The sequence below is a fragment of the Pituophis catenifer genome, unplaced genomic scaffold (genome assembly GCF_029215685.1).
Source record: "Pituophis catenifer annectens isolate HBS135680 unplaced genomic scaffold, rPitCat1.0.hap2 SCAF_1, whole genome shotgun sequence".
In the NCBI taxonomy this organism is placed as follows: domain Eukaryota; kingdom Metazoa; phylum Chordata; class Lepidosauria; order Squamata; family Colubridae; genus Pituophis; species Pituophis catenifer.
This window is the reverse complement of record NW_027256881.1, coordinates 110956636-110976669: the sequence shown is the minus strand read 5'-3', so window position 1 is coordinate 110976669 and position 20034 is coordinate 110956636. Positions and strand designations below refer to the sequence as shown.

General features: G+C 40.7%; 1 protein-coding gene across 1 annotated transcript in view; it reads left to right on the top strand.

The window, feature by feature from the left end:
• The first annotated feature begins 1035 nt into the window (after nt 1–1035).
• ANKRD6 (ankyrin repeat domain 6) overlaps nt 1036–20034 on the top strand; it is a 45359-nt gene continuing 26360 nt past the window's right edge. Inside the window, exons 1-2 of the mRNA XM_070953991.1 lie at nt 1036–1298; nt 19683–19781. Coding sequence (XP_070810092.1) covers nt 1179–1298; nt 19683–19781 — 219 coding nt within the window. The 5' untranslated portion in view covers nt 1036–1178. The remainder of the gene's footprint in view (nt 1299–19682; nt 19782–20034) is intronic.

The window sequence follows — 20034 nt, the reverse complement described above, 5'->3', positions numbered from 1 at the left end:
TTTTTTTTTGGCTAGTTATTGCTAGCAAAATGCACTTTCTTCCCTCTTTTGGTTTAAGAAGAGGAATATAAACATGTGATCTATTTACTCTGAAGTGGTACAGACTGTTCTCTCATTTTAATTTGGTGTGTAAGCAATCTGGACATGAAATGTTCCACCAAAGAAGTTGGCATTTTTGTTAATCGGAAAGGACAATTTTTGATCTGAGTTAAGAATGTGCTTTTCACATATACAAATAGGTGGGAGAAGGCAAAGGAGAATATTTGTAGTTCAGGGTTGAAATGAGGGGTCCTTGGTGCTCTCAGCTTGCTTGTTTTCTTTTAGATGTTTCATTACCGCAAGCTAGGTAACATCATCAGGACTAGTACTGATGATGTTACCTAGTTAGGATTAGGTATTGAAACATCTGCAAGAAAACAAGGCTCTGCTCCTTGAAGGATGAAGTCTGACAGTTAGGAGACACACAGTAGGCTGAGTTGTTCAAGAGCACGGTCTGTGTTGGATTTATGATATGCTTAAAACTCACAAAATTATAGCCAAAGGAAATTTGGACACGGGTGACTGGTGGATACACATCCACACTGGAGGTAGTATTTTGTGAAAGCGAGCGTCTCAGGAGGAGATTCGGCGCTGCTCTCTTGTAACAAGAAAGGCTGTGAAGAGGTGTTCAGGCTTGCAAATGGACATCCTGAAGGGTCTACAAAATAGAGCTTGGTTACCAAAAAGTGCCAGGTCTGTGCTTTATACACCCAGAGATTAGAATGTACTACTCTGAGTGTACTCCAATGACTGTAATTCTTACTAAATGTGTGACTTGCTGATGGGTGGATCAAAAATATCTCTCCTCCCCATACATTTGGCTGTGTTCGGTTCCTAGCTTTGTAATCTTCGCAAGTTACTTTGCCACTCCTTTCTCCTTTTCAGAATTTTTTTGGGGTGGGGGGTGGGGGGGGGTGGAAGGAATTGCTACTGCTCTCTTTTGTTTACAAGATGTGCCTGACTGTGTATTTTGTTTCTCCTTTCCAGCTGCTCCAATCCACAGAGGCAGAAGATGGCTTAGCAACAGACCAACCTTCTCCCATGCTGGGGTCCCTCTCTGTCCGGCAGTTGGACTGATGTGAATCTTTTGTTTTTTTGGATCGAAGAAGCTTGTTCCCAAAGCCATTCTTCCCTAATTCATGAGCCAGCAGGATGTGGTCGCCGTCCTTTCAGAACGCCTTCTCATAGCTGCGTACAAAGGGCAAGTGGATAATGTGGTGCAGCTTATCAACAGAGGTGCCAAGGTAGCTGTTACCAAGGTAACAAGAGAGGGGGGGAAAAAAAACTCCTTACAAATTCACTGAGAGCTAACCTCGCTTCCCAAAGTATTTTTTTTTCCCCCTGTGATAAATGTCTTCTGGCTTTTGAAAGTGTAATTGTTCCAGAGACCAGTATGGATGAATGTGTTTATGGGTTTTTTTTTTTCTTCTTTTCATTCTGCAGTTGCATTTAGGTGTCAAATAATTATCCTTCACTTCTGCCGGGTTTTTTTTTTTTTTTACCCCCTCTGAAAGGGGAAGAAGCAAAAAGCTTCGGCTAAAAATATGCAGAGTTTTCAAAGCGGATTTTGCATTTGTGCTGGCAAGATTAATTGCTGTGAAGTGGGGGGGGGCAAAATTGAACCACGGTCCTTTGGGCTTCCTGAGATGGGGGAATGGAGGTAAATACACTTTAGAAGGAAATGGGGGGAACAAGCAAGTGCTACGTCATGTATTCTGTATTTTTAAATGGCTGAGAACATGTTGAGTGCTTCTAGTGTATTGTACGTTGTGCCCATTCTACTAATTCCTCCAAGTGAAGATTTTAAAGCCGTGAATTAGACTTACAGAATCTTGAACTAGTCCATTGAGTGAACCCAAACACCATCAACATTTAGCTTTATATAAGATTTTTTGCAACCATGAAGCTTAAAAATGGGGGAATGCTCAATAAAAAAAAAACACAATCCCCCCAATTGTTACTATCTCGAGGGAGAAAGATTTATTCCTCTGAGGTTGTTCAAAGAGACAGAACTGAGGAGCAATTCCTCGCTGACTCTATTCTGCCAGGATCTCATCCTGTAAACTGGGACAGGTAGCTGTGATCTGACTTAATTGCCGGGTTTCTGTGCTTCCACTCCAGGTACCAGAATGATCAGATAGAAGAGGAATGCAGAGTTGCACATAGTTTCTTCCTCTGAGCAAAACAACACTGAGTTATTAAGATCTGGGGACCACATTCTGACAACATTGACAGTCTTAATGCCCTAAAAAAAGAGAGAGAAGGAACTGATGGTACTTTCAGAATGGCTCACTTATCTATAAATTTAAGAATAAATGGCTTCCACTATCTGCCAGTGCAGCTCCCATAAAAGGAGAAGAAATTATTTCCCTCTCTCTTTTCTTGTGTTTCTTCATCTTTTTTTCCTTCCTTCCTTCCTTCCTTCCTTCCTTCCTTCCTTCCTTCCTTCCTTCCTTCCTTCATTTATGTATGTGTATTCTGTTTCTTTTGATAATTTCTTGGGGCTGGTGCAGGGGTGAAATGCTCCCGGATCGGACCAGATCACCCAATCCAGTAGCGATTTTTCCCTGTGGTTCGGCGATCCGGTAGCGATCGCCGTCTGGGTGTCATTATTTTCTGGTTTTAACCAGGAAGTATTTTTTTTACCTTCTGCGCATTCGCAGAAGGTTTTGTGCGTGCGCAGAAGGTGTATGCATGTGCAGAAGGTGTGCACGTGCGCAGAAGGTGTGCGCGTACGTGGCATGTGCATTTCCAAACCGGTAAGGAAGGTAAGTAGATTTCACCCCTGGGCTGGTGCATCACAGCTCAGATTTGTAGACATTAAAGTAGTAGGTGTATATCTAAAAAAGAAAAGCCAGAAGGCAAAGCAAACAAAAATGTGTTTGTATTCCTCAGCATTATATAAATAAATTTACCACCAGTAAGCAATGATTGACTGCAGCTCATTGTTAAGTGAACATGTTTAGCAGTACGTCTATGTTTACCTTGAAGTAAAGTACCGTATTGAAATGACATTGTAAGTGAAAGTTGGGGGGAGCCTGTCTCAGTTTAGGAAAATAAAATGAACTGTATGATGGATCAAGAATCGGTTTTCAGACAGAATATATCAGAGTTCTTTGAAATAACTCACTAAACCTTTTTTTTTTTGGTATTTGGTTTGGTTGGAATTTTAAAATTAACTTTTGAAACCTTCAGTTTCCTGGAATTGTTTGGAATAATGGCTGGAGGCTGGCCACAGACACTTTTGCATTTGTTGGTTTCGCTGCAGTTAGCTTTATACTTCAATAACAAACAATTACAGTAATTTTAAGATGTGCAGTGCATAATTTATACCCATACAAGAATCAAGGTGCCAACTTACCCAGTCACCATAGTTGCAAAGCTGGAAAATAAAGGACAGAACAGTTGATTCCATCAATATTTGGCAGGGGATGCCATGAATGATAAAATAGGTAATTGTTGTAGACCTGTTTTAAAACAGGATAATCTTTTAGACGTTATGCTTCATGTGCTGTTCAGCTCAATATCTTGATTTACAACCACAATTGGACTGGAACCTCGGTTGTTGAGCAAAGCAGTTGTTAAGTGAGATTAAAATCCTCCATGCTGAAATCCAAGTAGGATTTTCAGTCCTTGAATTGAGACACACTGGTGTGTGGCTGGTGCCGGGCTTCTCAAGGCCACTCCAGTCCCCTAAGGCAGGGGTCCCCAACCTCCGGTCTGTGGATTGGCACCGGGCCATGGCATGCTAGCAACCGGGCTGCACAAACAAGCGAAGTCCCATCCGTGAGATGCAGACAGCACAAGAACCATGCCCCCTCCAGTCCGTGGAAAAACCTCTCTCCATGGAACCAGTCCCTGGTGCCCAAAAGGTTGGGGGCCACTGCCCTAAGGTACCCCATGCTCCATTTCCTTACCACACTGTCTATGCTCAGGAGCTGAAAATCTTCCCTATTGAAATACTGTATAAAAAGGAAACTGGGAAATTATTTTATTTTATTTTGTTGGTGAACTGAATGGCAGTTGTTCTGTAACAAGTTTGGGGTTTTTTTTTTTTTTTTTTTTTTTGCTGAATCTGAAAATGTTTTGTTTCTGTGGGAGTGAATTCAATTTGCATGGAGTTTTTTTTGTTTACTTTCCATGAAAGCAGCCAAATGGCCTTTTATTAATAGGATGATTCCAAAAGCAAGGGAGATATTCCATGCGATTAATATAACTAAAAACAACGTAACATTTTATTTGGTACTTTTTATTAAGTATTGGAATAAAGTGTATTTAACCCAAGATATATCAGATATATTTCTAATAGAATTTCATTAGACTTTTTAATCCTTTAAATGGCAAACATCTGCTCTTCTAACCAGTTCCTTTTAAAACTGGCCTAGGAAAGAACATAAGAATTGGCCTGCTGGATCAGGTCAAGGTCCATTTTAATCCAGCATATTGTTTCTTACAGTGGCCAACTCAGTTGCTTCTAGAGTGCTCCTAAGTAGGAGATGGAGACATCTTTTCCTGCCTGATGTTCTCTTGCAACTCTGGCCCCAAGTCGTTCAATGAACTTCCACGGCTGAGAGCAGTCTTGAACCTGGATCTCCCCAGTCCTAACACAACACCATAACCACCACAGCATCAACAAGTCTTTAGCCATCCCCGTATCTTTGCAGTAATGAATTCCCCAAGTTAGTTATATGCTGGGTGAAGAAATACAGTAACCCTCGACTTACATCCATTCATTTAGTGGCCGTTCAGAGTTAAAAAGGCACTAAAAAAAGTGGCTTGCAACTGGTCCTCACATTTACAACTGTTATAACATCCCCACAGTCATGTAATCAAAATTCAGATGCTTGACAACAGGCATATACGGTATTTATGGTGGTTGCAGTGTCCTGAGGTCATGTGATCATTAGTTACAACCTTCCTGGCTGACTTCCAACAAGCAAAGTCAATGGGGGAAGCCGGATTTGCTTAACAACCATGTGATTCACTTAACAATGGCAACATTTGCTTAACGACCATAAAATCGGGTGTGCCTCACTCAACAACCTCCTTGCTTAGTAGCAGAAATGCTGGTCCCAATCCTGGCCTTAAGTTGAGGATTGCCTGTTATTCCTTTTGGTCAATTCAAACCTCCTGCCCATCAGCTTCACTGAATGACCTAATGACCAGTCCTGATGTTTTGAGAGGGAGAAAAATTCCCTATCTGCAGTCTCCATGCTATGCATGACTTTATATAATTCAATTATTTTCCTTTTATTATCAACTTTTTTTCTAACCTAAGGGTCCCACCTAATCTAAGCTTCCTTCTAAAGAAAGCGTTTGAGCCCCCGGCCCTCAAAAGCACACCTGCCCTACCATGAAAGTCTCTGTCCGTCAATGCAGATCAGTGGTGGGTTTCAAATTTTTTTACTACCGGTTCTGTGGGTGTGGTCTGGTGGACGTGGCATGGCATGGCATGGCTTGGTGGGTGTGGCAGGGGAAGGATACTGTAAAATCTCCATTCCAACCCCACTCCAGGAGAAGGATACTGTAAAATCTCCATTCCAACCCCACTCCAGGGGAAGGTTACTGCAAAATCCCCATTTCCTCCCGATCAGCTGGGACTCGGAAGGCAGAGAATAGATGGGGGCCAGGTCAGTCAGAGATGGTATTTACCAGTTCTCCGAACTACTCAAAATTTCCACTACCGGTTCTCCAGAACCAGTCAGAACCTGCTGAAACCCACCTCTGGTGCAGATGACTAAACCAACCTCCCCCCACCCCCCAAGATTAAATCTTCTTTGTAAGACATTGACTTTAAACAGAGTCTTCCCAGAGTCTGGGAAGTGAATTTATAATATGTGTCTGTAGAAGAGGAGCGCAATGCCAGATGTCCTGCTGCCAAGCTGGTAGGAAAAGAAAACAAAACAAAAAGACTTTATAACCTCCGACCTCTGCTGGAAGAAATCTGTCAGGGCTGGTGACAGAATGGTATCCTTTGCCACAACTGAGGCAAGGAGAAAACTAAGAAAGGTCATGTTACATTCTCTTAGTGTGCAATGTCTGAGGAGTTTTGGAATTGCTGGAAAACCGCTGCTATCGGCATCAGCTATCTGACATCGTCTCCTCACACCTGAGAGTTTCACTTGATTATAATACCACACTTTTGTATACAGTACTAGAATTTTGTATTATGTGAAGAAGCCTTGGACACCCCACCGAAGTTTGTATTCAAGGAGCAATGGGAAATGTTCACATCTCTTCATAACAAATTTCAGTTGTTTATAATGTCCAAACTTTGCATAAACTGAATAGCTTGTTTTCCCAAACTCTAGGAAAGACTAAACATAGCTAAGAGTTTAAAACCATTGAAAGCTGATCCTTAAGAAGAATTTGGAAAGGCATAAGTCTTCCCCCATCTAATGGTATCACATATTTTCACCTGAAAGTCCTACAAATTGGCAGTTTGGGACTCTCAGATTTTCCAAAATTGAAGTCATGCAGCAGGAAGGTACCAAAGTTGGAGAAGAAAAAACAATTACTACCAACCTGCCTTCCTTTGAGGACCTGTATACTGCACGAGTCAAAAAGAGAGCTGTGAAAATATTTACAGACCCCTGGCATCCTGGACATAAATTGTTTCAACTCCTACCCTCAAAACAACACTATAGAGCACTGCACACCAAGGCAACTAGATACAAGAACAGTTTTTTCCCGAACGCCATCACTCTGTTAAACAAATAATTCCCTCAACACTGTCAAACTATTCACTAAGGCTGCATTACTATTACTATTAGTCTTCTCATTGTTCCTATCACCCATCTCCTCCCACTTATGACTGCATGACTGTAACTTTGTTGCTTGTATCCTTACAATTTATATTGATATTGATTGTTTCCTGATTGCTTATTTGTACCCTATGACTATCATTAAGTGTTGTACCTTATGATTCTTGACAAATGTATCTTGTCTTTTTATGCACACTGAGAGCATATGCACTAAAGACAAATTCCTTGGGTGTCCAATCACACTTGGCCAATAACGAATTCTAACTATTCTATTCAATCAGCTGCCACCACCTTAGGCCTTGACTTTAGCCCTGGTGCTTCCTCTGCCATTGAGAAATGTCACCTATGTAGGCCACCCCACATAGCAACACTCTGTAGCAATGCCGAGGCTGGGCCTGAAGTAGGGGCTTGAAGCCTTTAGTCTTGGGCAATTGCTGCTATTCCAGCCTTTGCATTAGCCTTGTGTATAATAAATCTTGCAATCTCCTCATGAAGAGCAGCTGTCCAGAGCACTTGTGGGTGATCTCATTCTTTTTATTTGGAGAGGAATGACTCTCCATCTCTTCATTCTGCCACAGTTGTCAGTTCTGCTTTTCACAAAGCTTTCACTATTTCTTCCCTGGAAGTCCCACAATACTCTTGATGATGGAGATGCCAGCTTTATCATCCCCTGGAGCACCCTGGCACCATCTCCAACAGCACTCTGGAAATTCCCTAAGCTTCTGAAGCAGATTTTCAAAAGGACAGAAAATTTTGCAAAGAGGGAGAAATTAATAAAAATGACATTGTCTGCTTCTTCTTTTTGTTCATAGAGTCTAATCTTTATTTTTTTTAAAAAAAACTGAGTTATATATTTTAACATAGTATTTGGGAATTCTTATTTGGTGAAGCAACCACTAACCATGTAGACTTTCAGACATTAATAACATCATGGTCTCAGCTTGCCAGCATTGACAATAGATTTCTGCCTTCTCTTTTCTTGACTGGAGGTCATTAAATCAAGCCAGGTTGAAGAAATCTAGGGTGAAAGTTTAGATTCAATGATAATTCAAGTATGCACAATCTGGTAAACACTTCATAATAAGTGTTCTGCAGGTTCGGGCATATACTTAAGCTTGTTCTGAACCCTATAGTTGTTAGAAGTAGGACTAGCCTAAACATTTCTATTGACAAGAGTCTCTTTCAGTTAATCTCTAGTGGTATGTGCATCATATAGTTCTGAAAAACATGCCAAACCTGTCAGTATTAGTATTACATAGTTCATTTTCATGTACTTCTGAGAAACTATTGATGGTGTGAAGATGTGTAAGAGTCCCAAGAAAATTGCGGATATTTACAAATGCCATTGCTAACTAAAAATTTTGAATAGGTCATGCAACAATGGCATTTTACCACTTTGCAGTGTATTGCAGTTTGCCAACTTAAATAGCTTCCTTTTCAGTTCATCCAGTTTTCTGGAAGGTTTGAAATTATGTCTGGTGATTCAGCTGTGTTAGTTGATTGTCATTAATGTAGATTCTTGCATTGGGACAAATGTTGGTTTCCTCATCGAGATCCTGATCCAGAAACAATATCTTCTATCTAAAACAAATTTTAAAGACATATCTGTATTTTCAGTGCAAGCAGCAGAACCAGCTATGATTTTGCAAACAATGGTTTGCAAACAATTTAGCGACTCCCATGTATGGCAACTATGCTCAGTTATAACACATGAAAAAGTAAGTTTACGATCAAACCTTACATTTACAATCTTCACAGGCTTGTAAGGCAAAGGAGAATTGAAGTAAAATGTTAAGCTCAGACATGGTTTCACTTAGCGATTGCTTTGCAGAGTTGCTAATCCCAATTGTGGTCCCTAAATAAGAATCAATTTATGAGGCAGTTCCTTTTTCTATTGCAAGTAATTCTTGCTTTACTCCAACTATTTTTCATTAGCTTCTAGCTTCAGTGAAACTTCTCTCCCCTTTCCTACTTATAGAGCTTCCATAGCATCCAATGCTCTCAAGCAGAGAATTTTCTTTCCATTTCCCTTTTACCTATTTTAAATCTGCCATGGTTATAGGTTGCACTTTTGAAAGTTTGTGCAACTGATATTCGCTTATCTTTAAGCAAAATGGGGAGCATATTACTCTTTTCCTAAACCCTGTCAAGAGGTAAAACCACGGTGTTTATTCCTCTTTCTTGATGTCTTCATCTCCTTGATTTGAAATAGGGGGCTCTAGGTCACGGGTGTCAAACTTGATTTCATTGAGGGCCGCACCTCGGGGGGTCGGGGTGGTGAGGCCAGGATGTGGGTGGCCAGCTCGACATCACTCTTGTCGGGGGTGCGTGTCGTTGCCCACGTTCTCTGGCAGTGAAAACAAGCTCCCAAGCTCCATTTTCAGCTGCGACGGCTCCTGCAACCCTCTGCCAGTGAAAACGGAGCTCAGGAGGGCTGCTCACAGCCCTCTTGAGCTCTGTTTCGGCTACGACAGCCTCCTGCAACCTGCCCCCTGTTCTAGACCATCTCTATTACTTCTTCCAGGTTTGACTTCCTTTCCAGATAACTAAAGTCTCCAATCGCAGAAAAAAATATGCTCATTTCTTGTGTGATGTGGGTAGAGCAGAAAAAATAATTTACAGCAGAGAGCTGTAAAGTCCCAGAGGTGCTTTTTCAAAAGGCAACTGGGCTTTCTTTGTTGTTCCTTGAAGATGTTTCACTTCTCATCCAAGAAGCTTCTTTAGTTCTTCAGAAATTACCTTTGAGACAACCATGACCTGGATTACTGAGAATCTCCATAGCCGATTTCTATAACACTTTGTAGCTTGTCATTAGGGTAAGGTGTCAAAAAGGCAAGTGACTTCCAAGAGGAAGATCAGCAGCTTGGGGTTCCTAAGGAAGGTTTAGCAGACTTCAGATCAGGGGTGTCAAACTCACGTCGTCACGTCGTCATCACATGACATATCGGGACTTTTTTCCCCTTCACTAAACCAGGGGTGGGGGTGGCCAGCAAGTGACGCATCCGGCCCGTGGATCGTGAGTTTGACACCCCTACTTCAAATGTTCTAATTCTCCTTCAGATCATTACTATCAGCCCAACCTATTTCACAGGATTATTGCTAGGGGAAAAATGGAGCAAAAAGTGCTATCTATAATATTCTGAGCTTCTGGAAAAAATGTAGCAGATAAATTGAACAAGCATAAATAAAATTGATATTGGGAATTGGAGCTGGATTAAACGTGGAAAAACAGAAGTTCATCTCTGCCAGGGGTGAAATCTAAAAATTTCCCCTATCGGTTCTGTGGGTGTGGCTTAATTGGTGGGTGTGGCCAATAATAATAAATAATAAAAATAATAAACAAAGTACACAAAACAATAAGAGGTACCAAAAACCAACTTTCACACTTTACACACACACAACACAACACAACACAACACAACACAACACAACACAACTGACTCACACACAATGTAAAAGGAGCTGCACTTCACCCAAAATGGTCCTTGCAACAAGCAGGAACCTCACACAGCCACAAAAAGCTCAAAAACCAACTTTCACACTTTTTCCACACAAAATGCCACATACAGCTTTGTGAGATTTTGTGTGTTTGTGTAGTTAGAGTGAAACACTACAGAAACACACCAAATCTCAGAAAGCTGCACAAATATTTTATTTTATTTATATTTTTAGATAAAAGCAGCTAAATTTAAAACTTCCTTAACTTTAAATTGCTATGTCTAAAAAAAAAAAGACTCCTAAAAAAAGCCCCAATTACCTATTTTTTTTAAAGCTCCCAGTTACTTACCAAATTTAAGGCACAAGGCAGGCAGGCAGGCAGATTGAGCTGCTCACCGATTGCATTGATTGCAGGCAGGCAGATTGAGTTGCTAGCGGATGCAATGAATTGCAGCAGCCGAAGCAAGGCAGGAAAAGCGAGCAAGCCCGAAAGAAACAGCAAGCTGCCAAGTGGGCAAGTGAGGACCGGGCGATTGGGTGGTCATGGGTGGGGGGGGGAGAGATTTTTGCTACCGGTTCTCTGAACTATCCGCCGCCATCGCTAACGGATCGCCTGATCCGGTCTGAACCAGGAGCATTTCACCCCTGACCTCTGCTCTAGTTACCCTCAAGTGCTTCTCTGAAAGTTTAAATGTGGTTGAGGGGAACACAGTGGGAACATATATATGGAAATATAGGTTGTCCTCAACTCACAACAGTCATTTAGAGACCATTCGAAGTTATAATGGCACTGAAAAAAATGACTTATGACTTACCACATCTGACTGGCCCTGCCTCCATCTATTCTCTGCCTCCCAAGTCCCAGCTGATTGGGAGGAAATGGGTATTTTACAGTAACCTTCCCCTGGAGTGGGGTTGGAATGGAGATATTACAGTATTCTTCCCCTGCCACGCCCACCAAGCCATGCCATGCCACGCCCACCAAGCCACGCCCACAGAACTGGTAGTAAAAAAATTTGAAACCCACCACTGGTTGCAGTGTCCCAGAGTCATGTGATCAACTTTTGTGACCTGCTGACAAGCAAAGACAACGGGGAAACCAGATTCACATAACTGAACAACTGCAGTGATTCACTTAGCCACCATGGCAAGAAAGGTTGTAAAATAGGGCAAAACTCTCTTAACAAATGTCTTACTTAACAACATAAATTTTGGGCTCAATTGTGGTCCTAAATCGAGGACTACCTGTACTGGGTTGCAACCATAATTGGCCTTTCCTGTTAACACAAGGAGGCAGAGCGGGAGGAATTGTCGCTGTGTCCGTGTGGGTTTTTTTGAGCAACTCTCAAAAATGGCTCTCCAAATCGCCTGATTATCTATCCTTAGGAAAGTTTTTATGTCTCAGCCTCAGCTTCTGTCTACAGTGAAAGGATAATGTTTATGTGTGCTTAACAGCAAAATGCTGAAACAATAGAAGTTTCTATTGTTTTATTTTACCACATAGCCTGATATGAAATTCAAGACACAAATTTTCTGACACTTCATTTGTGTATTCATATTTGCTTTTTAATTATACATAGTATTTTTTTTATAAGTACTAACATTTTTCAGTAGTCAGAACATGCCAGAAAGTTTTCCCTCTCAGATAAAATAGTATTGCACAATTGTCAGTTGAAATTCATTATGAATTTCGGTTCATTATGCATTTCGGTTTCATTAAAATGGAATTCTGTGGTTTGGATTTCTTTGACTGTAAGCCATGACTTAGAAGTAAAACCCTGTTAACTAACCATGCTAATATGCTATGGTATGTTCCAAAAAAGCAAGGGTTGTTACTCCTGAGGAAATACATTTTGTACAACCTAACCGGAGGCTTCTATTTGGGAATAATGAGAGCCAATTTGGTCTAGTGGTTAAGGCACTAGACCAAATTAATTAGAAGACTGCAAGTTCTAGTCCCACCTTAGGCATGAAAATCAGCTGAATGAATTTTGGCCAGTCCCTTTTTCTCATCCCAACCTTCCTCACATGATTGATGTTGTGGGGAAAATAGGAGGAAGAAGGATGTTCACCGCTTTGAGGTATTTATAGCAGTAATAAAAGCAAGATATACACTAAATAAATAAACAAATAATTACCGAAAAGAAAAACAGCTAAACAAATTATGAAAATAAAGTCCAGAGATCAATTGTGTACATACAGTCCTTGATCTATGACCACAATTGAGCCCAAAATTTCTGTTGCTAAGTGAAACATTTGTTAAATGAGTTTTACCCCATTTTACGACCTTTCTTGTCACATTTTGTTAAGTAAATCGCTGCAGTTGTTCAGTTAGTGACACCGTTGTTAAGTCTGGCTTCCTCATTGACTTTGCTTGTCAGAAGGTCACAAAAGGTCATCCCGGGACACTGTGGCCATCATAAATATGAATCAGTTGCCAATTTTGCTCATGTGACCATAGGGATAGTGTAGCAGTCATAAGTGTGAAAACCGGTCATAAGTCACTTTTTCAGTGCCGTTGTAACTTTGAACAGTCACTAAATGAAATGTCGTAAATTGAGGATTACGTGTATTAGAGATAAATGATCATATTAATCTGCATGCTAAATATCTACATTGGTAGCTGTTGAAGTAGGTGTCAAGCCTGAATTTGATCGGGGTATGGGATTGTTTATATCCTTGGTTACTCTAACATGAATTCAGTTTGACACAGTTTGGAGCTGAAGGGGGGAGAACTGAGGAGGATGGAGTCTTCAGCCAAAACAACATAGCTAGCCAATGAGTCAGGTAGATTCCAACGGCTGGCTGGCCAGAGGAGGAGAGAAGTCACCAAGCAACCAGCTCTCATCTCGGTTGGACAATGTGACAGATTGTTTTGGAAAATTGAGAAATTCTTACTTATACTGGGGTAGAAAGTGCGGGAACTTTCAGTACTGGCTTTCCATCAGTTCGTGCCAAAATGCTGTATCTAAATAAATTTGGAAACGAAATGTCTCGGAGTTTGATTTGTGATGGGTACATTACTTGGAACCTGACAGTAGGTTAAGAACTTCCTTTCATTTTTTATTCCATTCCAATTATTTATATATCCGTAATTTAAGATTTAGAATTTAGTTCAAGATCTCCAATGTTACCTGGCTCCAAAGTGCAGATTGCACAATGTCCAAATGGCTTTTTGAGACATACTGCCTACAGAAGGGGAGGTGGTATAATGGATTACAGTGAAACGACAGAGGTAAACATCAGGGCAGAACTATCCACTTTCTAGTATATCTACAGCAGAGTACCGTAGATAATATGTTGGCTTCCAGTGAGAGATCATGTCTCAATAAGCAGGAATAAGACAACAAGTTGGGAGAGGAGGTGATGTAAAGCCTTACTGGCAAAATCTGTTTCCGCAAGATTAGAGAATGGTAGAGCAGTCCCTTGGCTTAGTTTAGACCAAGGGTGTCAAACTCAGGGCCCAGGGGCCAAATCCGGCTTGCAAGGTGCTTAGATCTGGTCTGCAGGGCTGCCCTGAAAACAGCAAAGGACTGGCCTGTGGTGGCTCTGCCAGCAAAAACAGAGTTTGAGAGGGCCGCGGGCAGCCCTCCCGAACTCTATCTTTGCTGGCAGAGGGTTGCAAGAAGCTGTTGTAGCCGAAAGCAGAGCTCAGGAGCCTGTTTTCACTGGCAGAGTGCTCAGACCACCACATGCGCCCCCGACACAAGTGACATCAAATTGCCCCCCCCGCCCCCCCAGGTCAAACACAACCCTGATGGGGCCCTCAATGAAATTGAGTTTGACACCCCGGTCTAATTGGGGACTTATTAGCTGTTCAAGGACTTCTCCATTCATCCCAGCAGTAGGAAAAGAGAGCAGAAGGTGCTTTAGATTTTTCCCATTCAAAGCCTAGAAATATAGAACCAAATAAACCTTCTGCCAATGCTGAACTACAGAGACAGTTCTGTAACAATGCATAATGCATGTCTACCCACAAGGATGATTATAATGAGAATTATCCTTTTGAAAGGATAATTGGTGCAGAGAAATCTTTAGATATTTGGAAGAAAAAAGTTTATAATTGGAAAAAGGCAGGGGTGAAATCCAACATGTTCTGACAGGTTCTGGAGAACTGGTAGCGGAAATTTTGAGTATTGCGGAGAACCGGCAAATACCACCTCTGGCTGGGCCCAGAGTGGGATGGGAATGGAGATTTTGCAATATCTTTCCCCCAAGAATGGGGAGGGAATGGGGATTTTGCAGTATCCTTCCCTGGAGTGGGATGGGAATGGAGATTTTGCAATATCCTTCCCCCAGGAATGAGGAGGTAATGTATGAATCAATGATTAATTCAGCTAGGATGAGCAGCTCATGGTTGATGAACAGATAATGAACAGCAACCAGTTCAGTTCAAAAATTGGCTGTTTGTCACACATAATGTGTGACAAACAGCCAATTTTTGATAGCCAATAATGTTTCCCCACAAAGTACTGTACCTAATAATATCACCTCATGCTAAGGTAAAACGATGAAGTTTTCTCATAAAATTGCTAAAAGGGTTATTTATGCCTGTATCATTTCTCTTTCCACCAAGATTTATAGGAAGGTGAGTTCAGTTACAAAATAATTTATAATTTGCTGACTGGACCAAGGACATTGGCAACGAAGCATTTTGCTTGACTGGATAAAGTAACATACCATTTTCCAAGCCTTCAATTATGTTTCTTTAACCTTTCAATTATCTTCCAAAAAAGGAGGAAAGCGCCTTCCCTAAAAATACCTAAACAGAAGGCCCAGATGGTAATCTCCCTCTTACCATACTGTTTTGAGTCTGGAATATGTACTGACATCTAAGATCTTATTCAAGAAGGCAGTATTGTAAGTAACTAGTTTAGCCAGGCTGACAGTACTGATTTTATTTAGAATTATAGGTACGTAACGGGTTGCCTTTCTTTGGTTTTCCTGTATTTCCCCTTTTTCCAGTGGTGAAATTCAAATTTTTTTACTACTGGTTCTGTGGGCATGGCTTGGTGGGTGTGGTGTGGCTTGGTGAGTGTGGCTTGGTGGGCGTGGCAGGGGAAGGATACTGCAAAATCTCCATTTCCACCCCACTGCAGGGGAAGGATACTGCAAAATCCCCATTCTCACTAACAAAATGAAAGGTTGGGTGCTACGTGGACAGGTTCACTCCAAGAAAACCCATCCCAATCTTTTTGACTGGTTTACTGTGATCTGTTAAGAACAAAGATAAAGAATCACTGTGGCTTCTTAATTGCAGTTTAGAATTGCAGACAACCAGAAACCGTTTGCTTAAATCCATTTGAAACCTATTTATAATTTAAATGCTTTAAAACAATATTAATCCTCAATGAAGGAATGATTACTGTTGCCTGGAGCCATCTAAAATGTCTTCCTTCTTGATTAACAACAACTCATGTGAAGTCTTGGTCATCCAGGAGAAAAATGTATGGCTTCTATTTGGCCCACCTGTTGCTTTAATGACAATTTTTGGAAAAGCCATAATTGAATCAAGGGAAGCAGTGGTGCATTTAATGTATCATCAAAGCTACCGTTGGTAGAAAAATTGCATTTTGGCCTTGATGAGTCATAGCTACATTTTATATAGGACTGAGATCAACCCAACAAGGTAAACTAATGATACTCCTAAAAATAAAGGTGCCACCATATAAGGGTTTGAAGGGATGAATGGGTAGATCCTGGATTTTATTAGTAAAAGTGATTTCAGATATCTGCATTCCTTGATTTTGTCATGACCCCAAGGAAAGGAATTATGGTTGTGGCAATGTTCTGCAACTGTGATATGATCTGGAGTATAAAGTTAAACCGTAAGAAGATGTTTGGGTTTCTGCTGATGGACCATCTGTCCTGCTGCCTGGTAGACTCATTCCTGACCTTCTGGACATTATGATTGTGTTGTTTTGGAGTTCCACAGTTATTGATGGGGATTTTAGCCTCTATGCCCTCAGGTCAGTGGCAGGAAAGACCAGGTTTGCCTGATCACATAGGTAGACATACATAAAACCTCATTTTTACTTGTGTGATCTGAAAATGAAGGACTTTGCTTTGAGCTCTTTGGCATGGTCAGATCACTTCCTGGTCCAGATGAAATGTGTTGTCCACCCTGGTCCTCCTCCTTCCTGATTAAGGTCTAGTTGGGTGCTTATGAATCCAAATGGATTCTAGCAAGCACTTGGGAGTTTTCCTACCACTTTGACTTGCAATTATGTCAGGCATTTATTGAAGAGTCAGAACTGGAACATGATCAAGATTGTTCTCAAGCACTACTTCAGGTTGGTTTGTGCGAATGGCTGACTCACCGTTGATAACTGCGCTCAAAGTCACTTCACAAATTGTCAGATTTCTCCCGTTGAGTGTTAACTTTACTATTTATATTAATACTTTCATGTTTCAGTTAAATGGCCCATTTTCATGAATTAGGCTTTGGCCAGCAGATTGTTGAGAAATATGAGGAGGCTGTGGTAGATCACCTCAATGGACCACCAATGGTCTGCAGAAAGTAAGTGTGTGTGTGTGTGTGTGTGTGAGGGCAAGGGTGAGGACTCAATATTGTTCAATATTAAGGTGCTGGATTAGGAGAGATAAAACCCAAGTTCTAGTTCTGCCCTTGAAGACAGCTGGTGACTTTGGGCCAATCAATCTGTCTCTCCTCTAGGAGAAAAGCATTGTCAAACTACTTCTAAAATGTTGCCAAGTAAACAGCATGGAGTTGTCCATGTGGTTAAAACTTGAAGGCGATGCATGTATGCAGATGCACACACAAATCCATACCCATGCACCAAAGACGCACAAAAATAAACAAGGCACCCAAAAAAGAATGAGAACTGTTTTGAATATTTTAAAATAAATAAAAGCAGGTTTCTAAATTTGAGTTCCCTTTGGAGATCGGGGTAAGGTGGATGTTCCTGCTCCCACCATATCTTGGTTGGGGTCTGAACACTGTTTTACGCAAAATCTTTCTTTTTTTGTTTCTTTTTAAAATATCGTAGTCAGATCAAACCACATTGTGCATATATGAATATTTGCACATCGCATTAAATTTATCTTTTTAAAAGCTACACTATAGCAATGCTTATTCTCCAACGAGATGTATAGTTTTATTCTGAGAGGCTCCTAAAGAGGACTACTAAGTGCTAAGTGTAAAATGACTTAATTACATCTATGTGGTTAAAATACTGAAATAGAGATTCAAGCCATTTCAGTGGGCTTGGAAATGTAAGATCATTGCCTTTAATTTAAGGTGACCAGACGTCCCGCTTTTGGCGGGACAGTCCTGCTTTTGAGCAATTTGTCCCGCGTCCCGCGGCGTTTCAAAAAAGTCCCGATTTTTCTTGAGCCCCAGCTGATGGCTAGAAGAAAAAAAAACTGTTTAAACTCTTGCCCGGGGCTTCAAAGGGCCGCCCTACAGGCAATCAGTGTAAAGCAGTTTTTTTTCCCCCTAGCTAAGCTTCAGAAACGAAACCGAAACCAGGGTCTTTGGTGCAGCGTGACAAAATGAGGCAGAGAGAGATTTATTTTTATTTTTATTTTTCCTCCCCAAAAAAGGTAGGTGAAAAACTGTAAACAATGGGAAATTTAGGAGGAGAGTTCAAGATTTTAAAACACAAAGGAAAAAAAGCTGTATTTAACTAGGGAATTGTAATAATTGAGATACTATTAATTGTATATTGTGTTGAAAGCAGAAATGGTTAAGTTGTGGTTCGGAGGAATATATGGGAGAAATTATTTGGTTTATTATTATTGGTAAATATAATTAATTGATTTGTAAGAAATTGGATTGCATGGAAATAATTGGAATATTCATGTTCATATTGATTAATATACAAAAAGATAGTTTTATAACTAATTGATTTATATTAAAATGTTGAATTTGTATTAAACAACTGTATTACATAATTACATAATTAAACAATGTGAGGATGGATATAAAAATAGATGACAATGGGAAGGGGTATAATATAGAATAGAAGGGAAAAATTGAATTTGATTAAGATTAGAGATGAGGATGAAGGGTAATATTGTTTTTTTAAAAAAATAGATGAGGAATAAATATGGCAAAAAGGAAATATAGAAATTGTAAATTTAATTGAAATGACTAAACGCTGTTTAAATTTGTGAACCAGCCAAATATTCTGTTCAAAGAAAATACATTGTATGTTTGTATGTGTGTTTCTAATTATTGCTATTTATTCATATTTGTTCTCTTTTATTCTTTAAAGTTTAACAATTCATTCTTTATCTTAATATCTTTATATTTGCTTGGGGTTGGCTTTCTTCCCTTTCATCTTTTTTATTGTACAGCAATCTTTCTCCTCAAACCTACCACCTCTCTCTTTTCTTTCCTTCTTACTTTCTCTTCCCCCCACCCTCTTTTTCTCCTCCCTACTTCCTCTTTCTTTCTCCTTCTCCTCCTCTCTTCCTCCCTCTCTTACCCTCACTCCTACTCTAATTTCCATTCCTTCATCCCTCTCTATTGCTGTAATCCTTTAATGCATATGGACTACTCAGAGGGCTGAAAAAGTTATTTTTGACTGGTCCTCACACTTTTGACCAGTCCTCGAACTTATGACTGTCCTCACATTTTACATTTTTGCCCTATCTTGTCATCATGGTGAAGAGAAGCAGTTGTGAAATGAGTGACATGGTTGTTAAGAATGCTGCATGGGCATAAATGTGAGGATGGTCATAAGTGTGAGGACCAGTCAAAAGTGCGAGGACCTGTCAGAAATGACTTTTTTCAGCCCTCTGGTTAGTCCTTTTGTGCATATGGACTACTCAGAGGGCTGAAAAAGTTATTTTTGACTGGTCCTCACACTTTTGACCAGTCCTCGAACTTACGACTGTCCTCACATTTTACATTTTTGCCCTATCTTGTCACCTTGTTGAAGAGAAGCAGTTGTGAAATGAGTGACATGGTTGTTAAGAATGCTGCACGGGCATAAATGTGAGGATGGTCATAAGTGTGAGGACCAGTCAAAAGTGTGAGGACCTGTCAGAAATGACTTTTCAGCTCTCTGAGTAGTCCCTATACACATAGCCATGGCCACCCGGTCACATGACCAGGTAGCCACGCCCACCCAGTCACATGGCCTCCAAGCCACGCCCACACAATAAGCCATGCCCACAATGGTGTCCTTCTTACCAATGTTAAAATCTGTTCACCTTACCCTATAGACATAGCCATGGCCACCCGGTCACATGACCAGCTAGCCACGCCCACCCAGTCACATGACCAGCTAGCCACGCCCACAAAATAAGCCACGTCCACAATGTCCCTCTTTACCAATGTTAAAATCTGGTCACCTTACTTTAATTGATTTCCTTCCAATTTATTACGTTGTACACTATAGCTATTACAGTGATGTGTACCAACCTTTGGTCTTAAAACTTGTTCAGCTCTTGGTATCTTCTGCTTTCCAGCATGGGAGGACACCTCTCCATCTTGCAGCTTACAAAGGCCATCTCCATGTGGTCCAGATTCTGCTCAAAGCAAGCTGTGACGTGGATCTTCAGGATGATGTGAGTAGTCACCACCATTCTGGCAGGGAGCTTTTCACGTTTGTAATCTTAAAAATCGGCTACATGTCACCCACTGTGGAAACTGTTTGCTTGGAAAATACTTTTTTAAAAAATTGATTCCAAGCCTGTTTGGGTCAACTTGCAAAGGGCATAGCAAATATGATGACAATGCAGATCAATTACTTTAGGCATTCTTTTCAAAAGCCTAAATGAATGTTTCCCAGATATTTTAAAAAAGTGGTTGCAGGAAGAA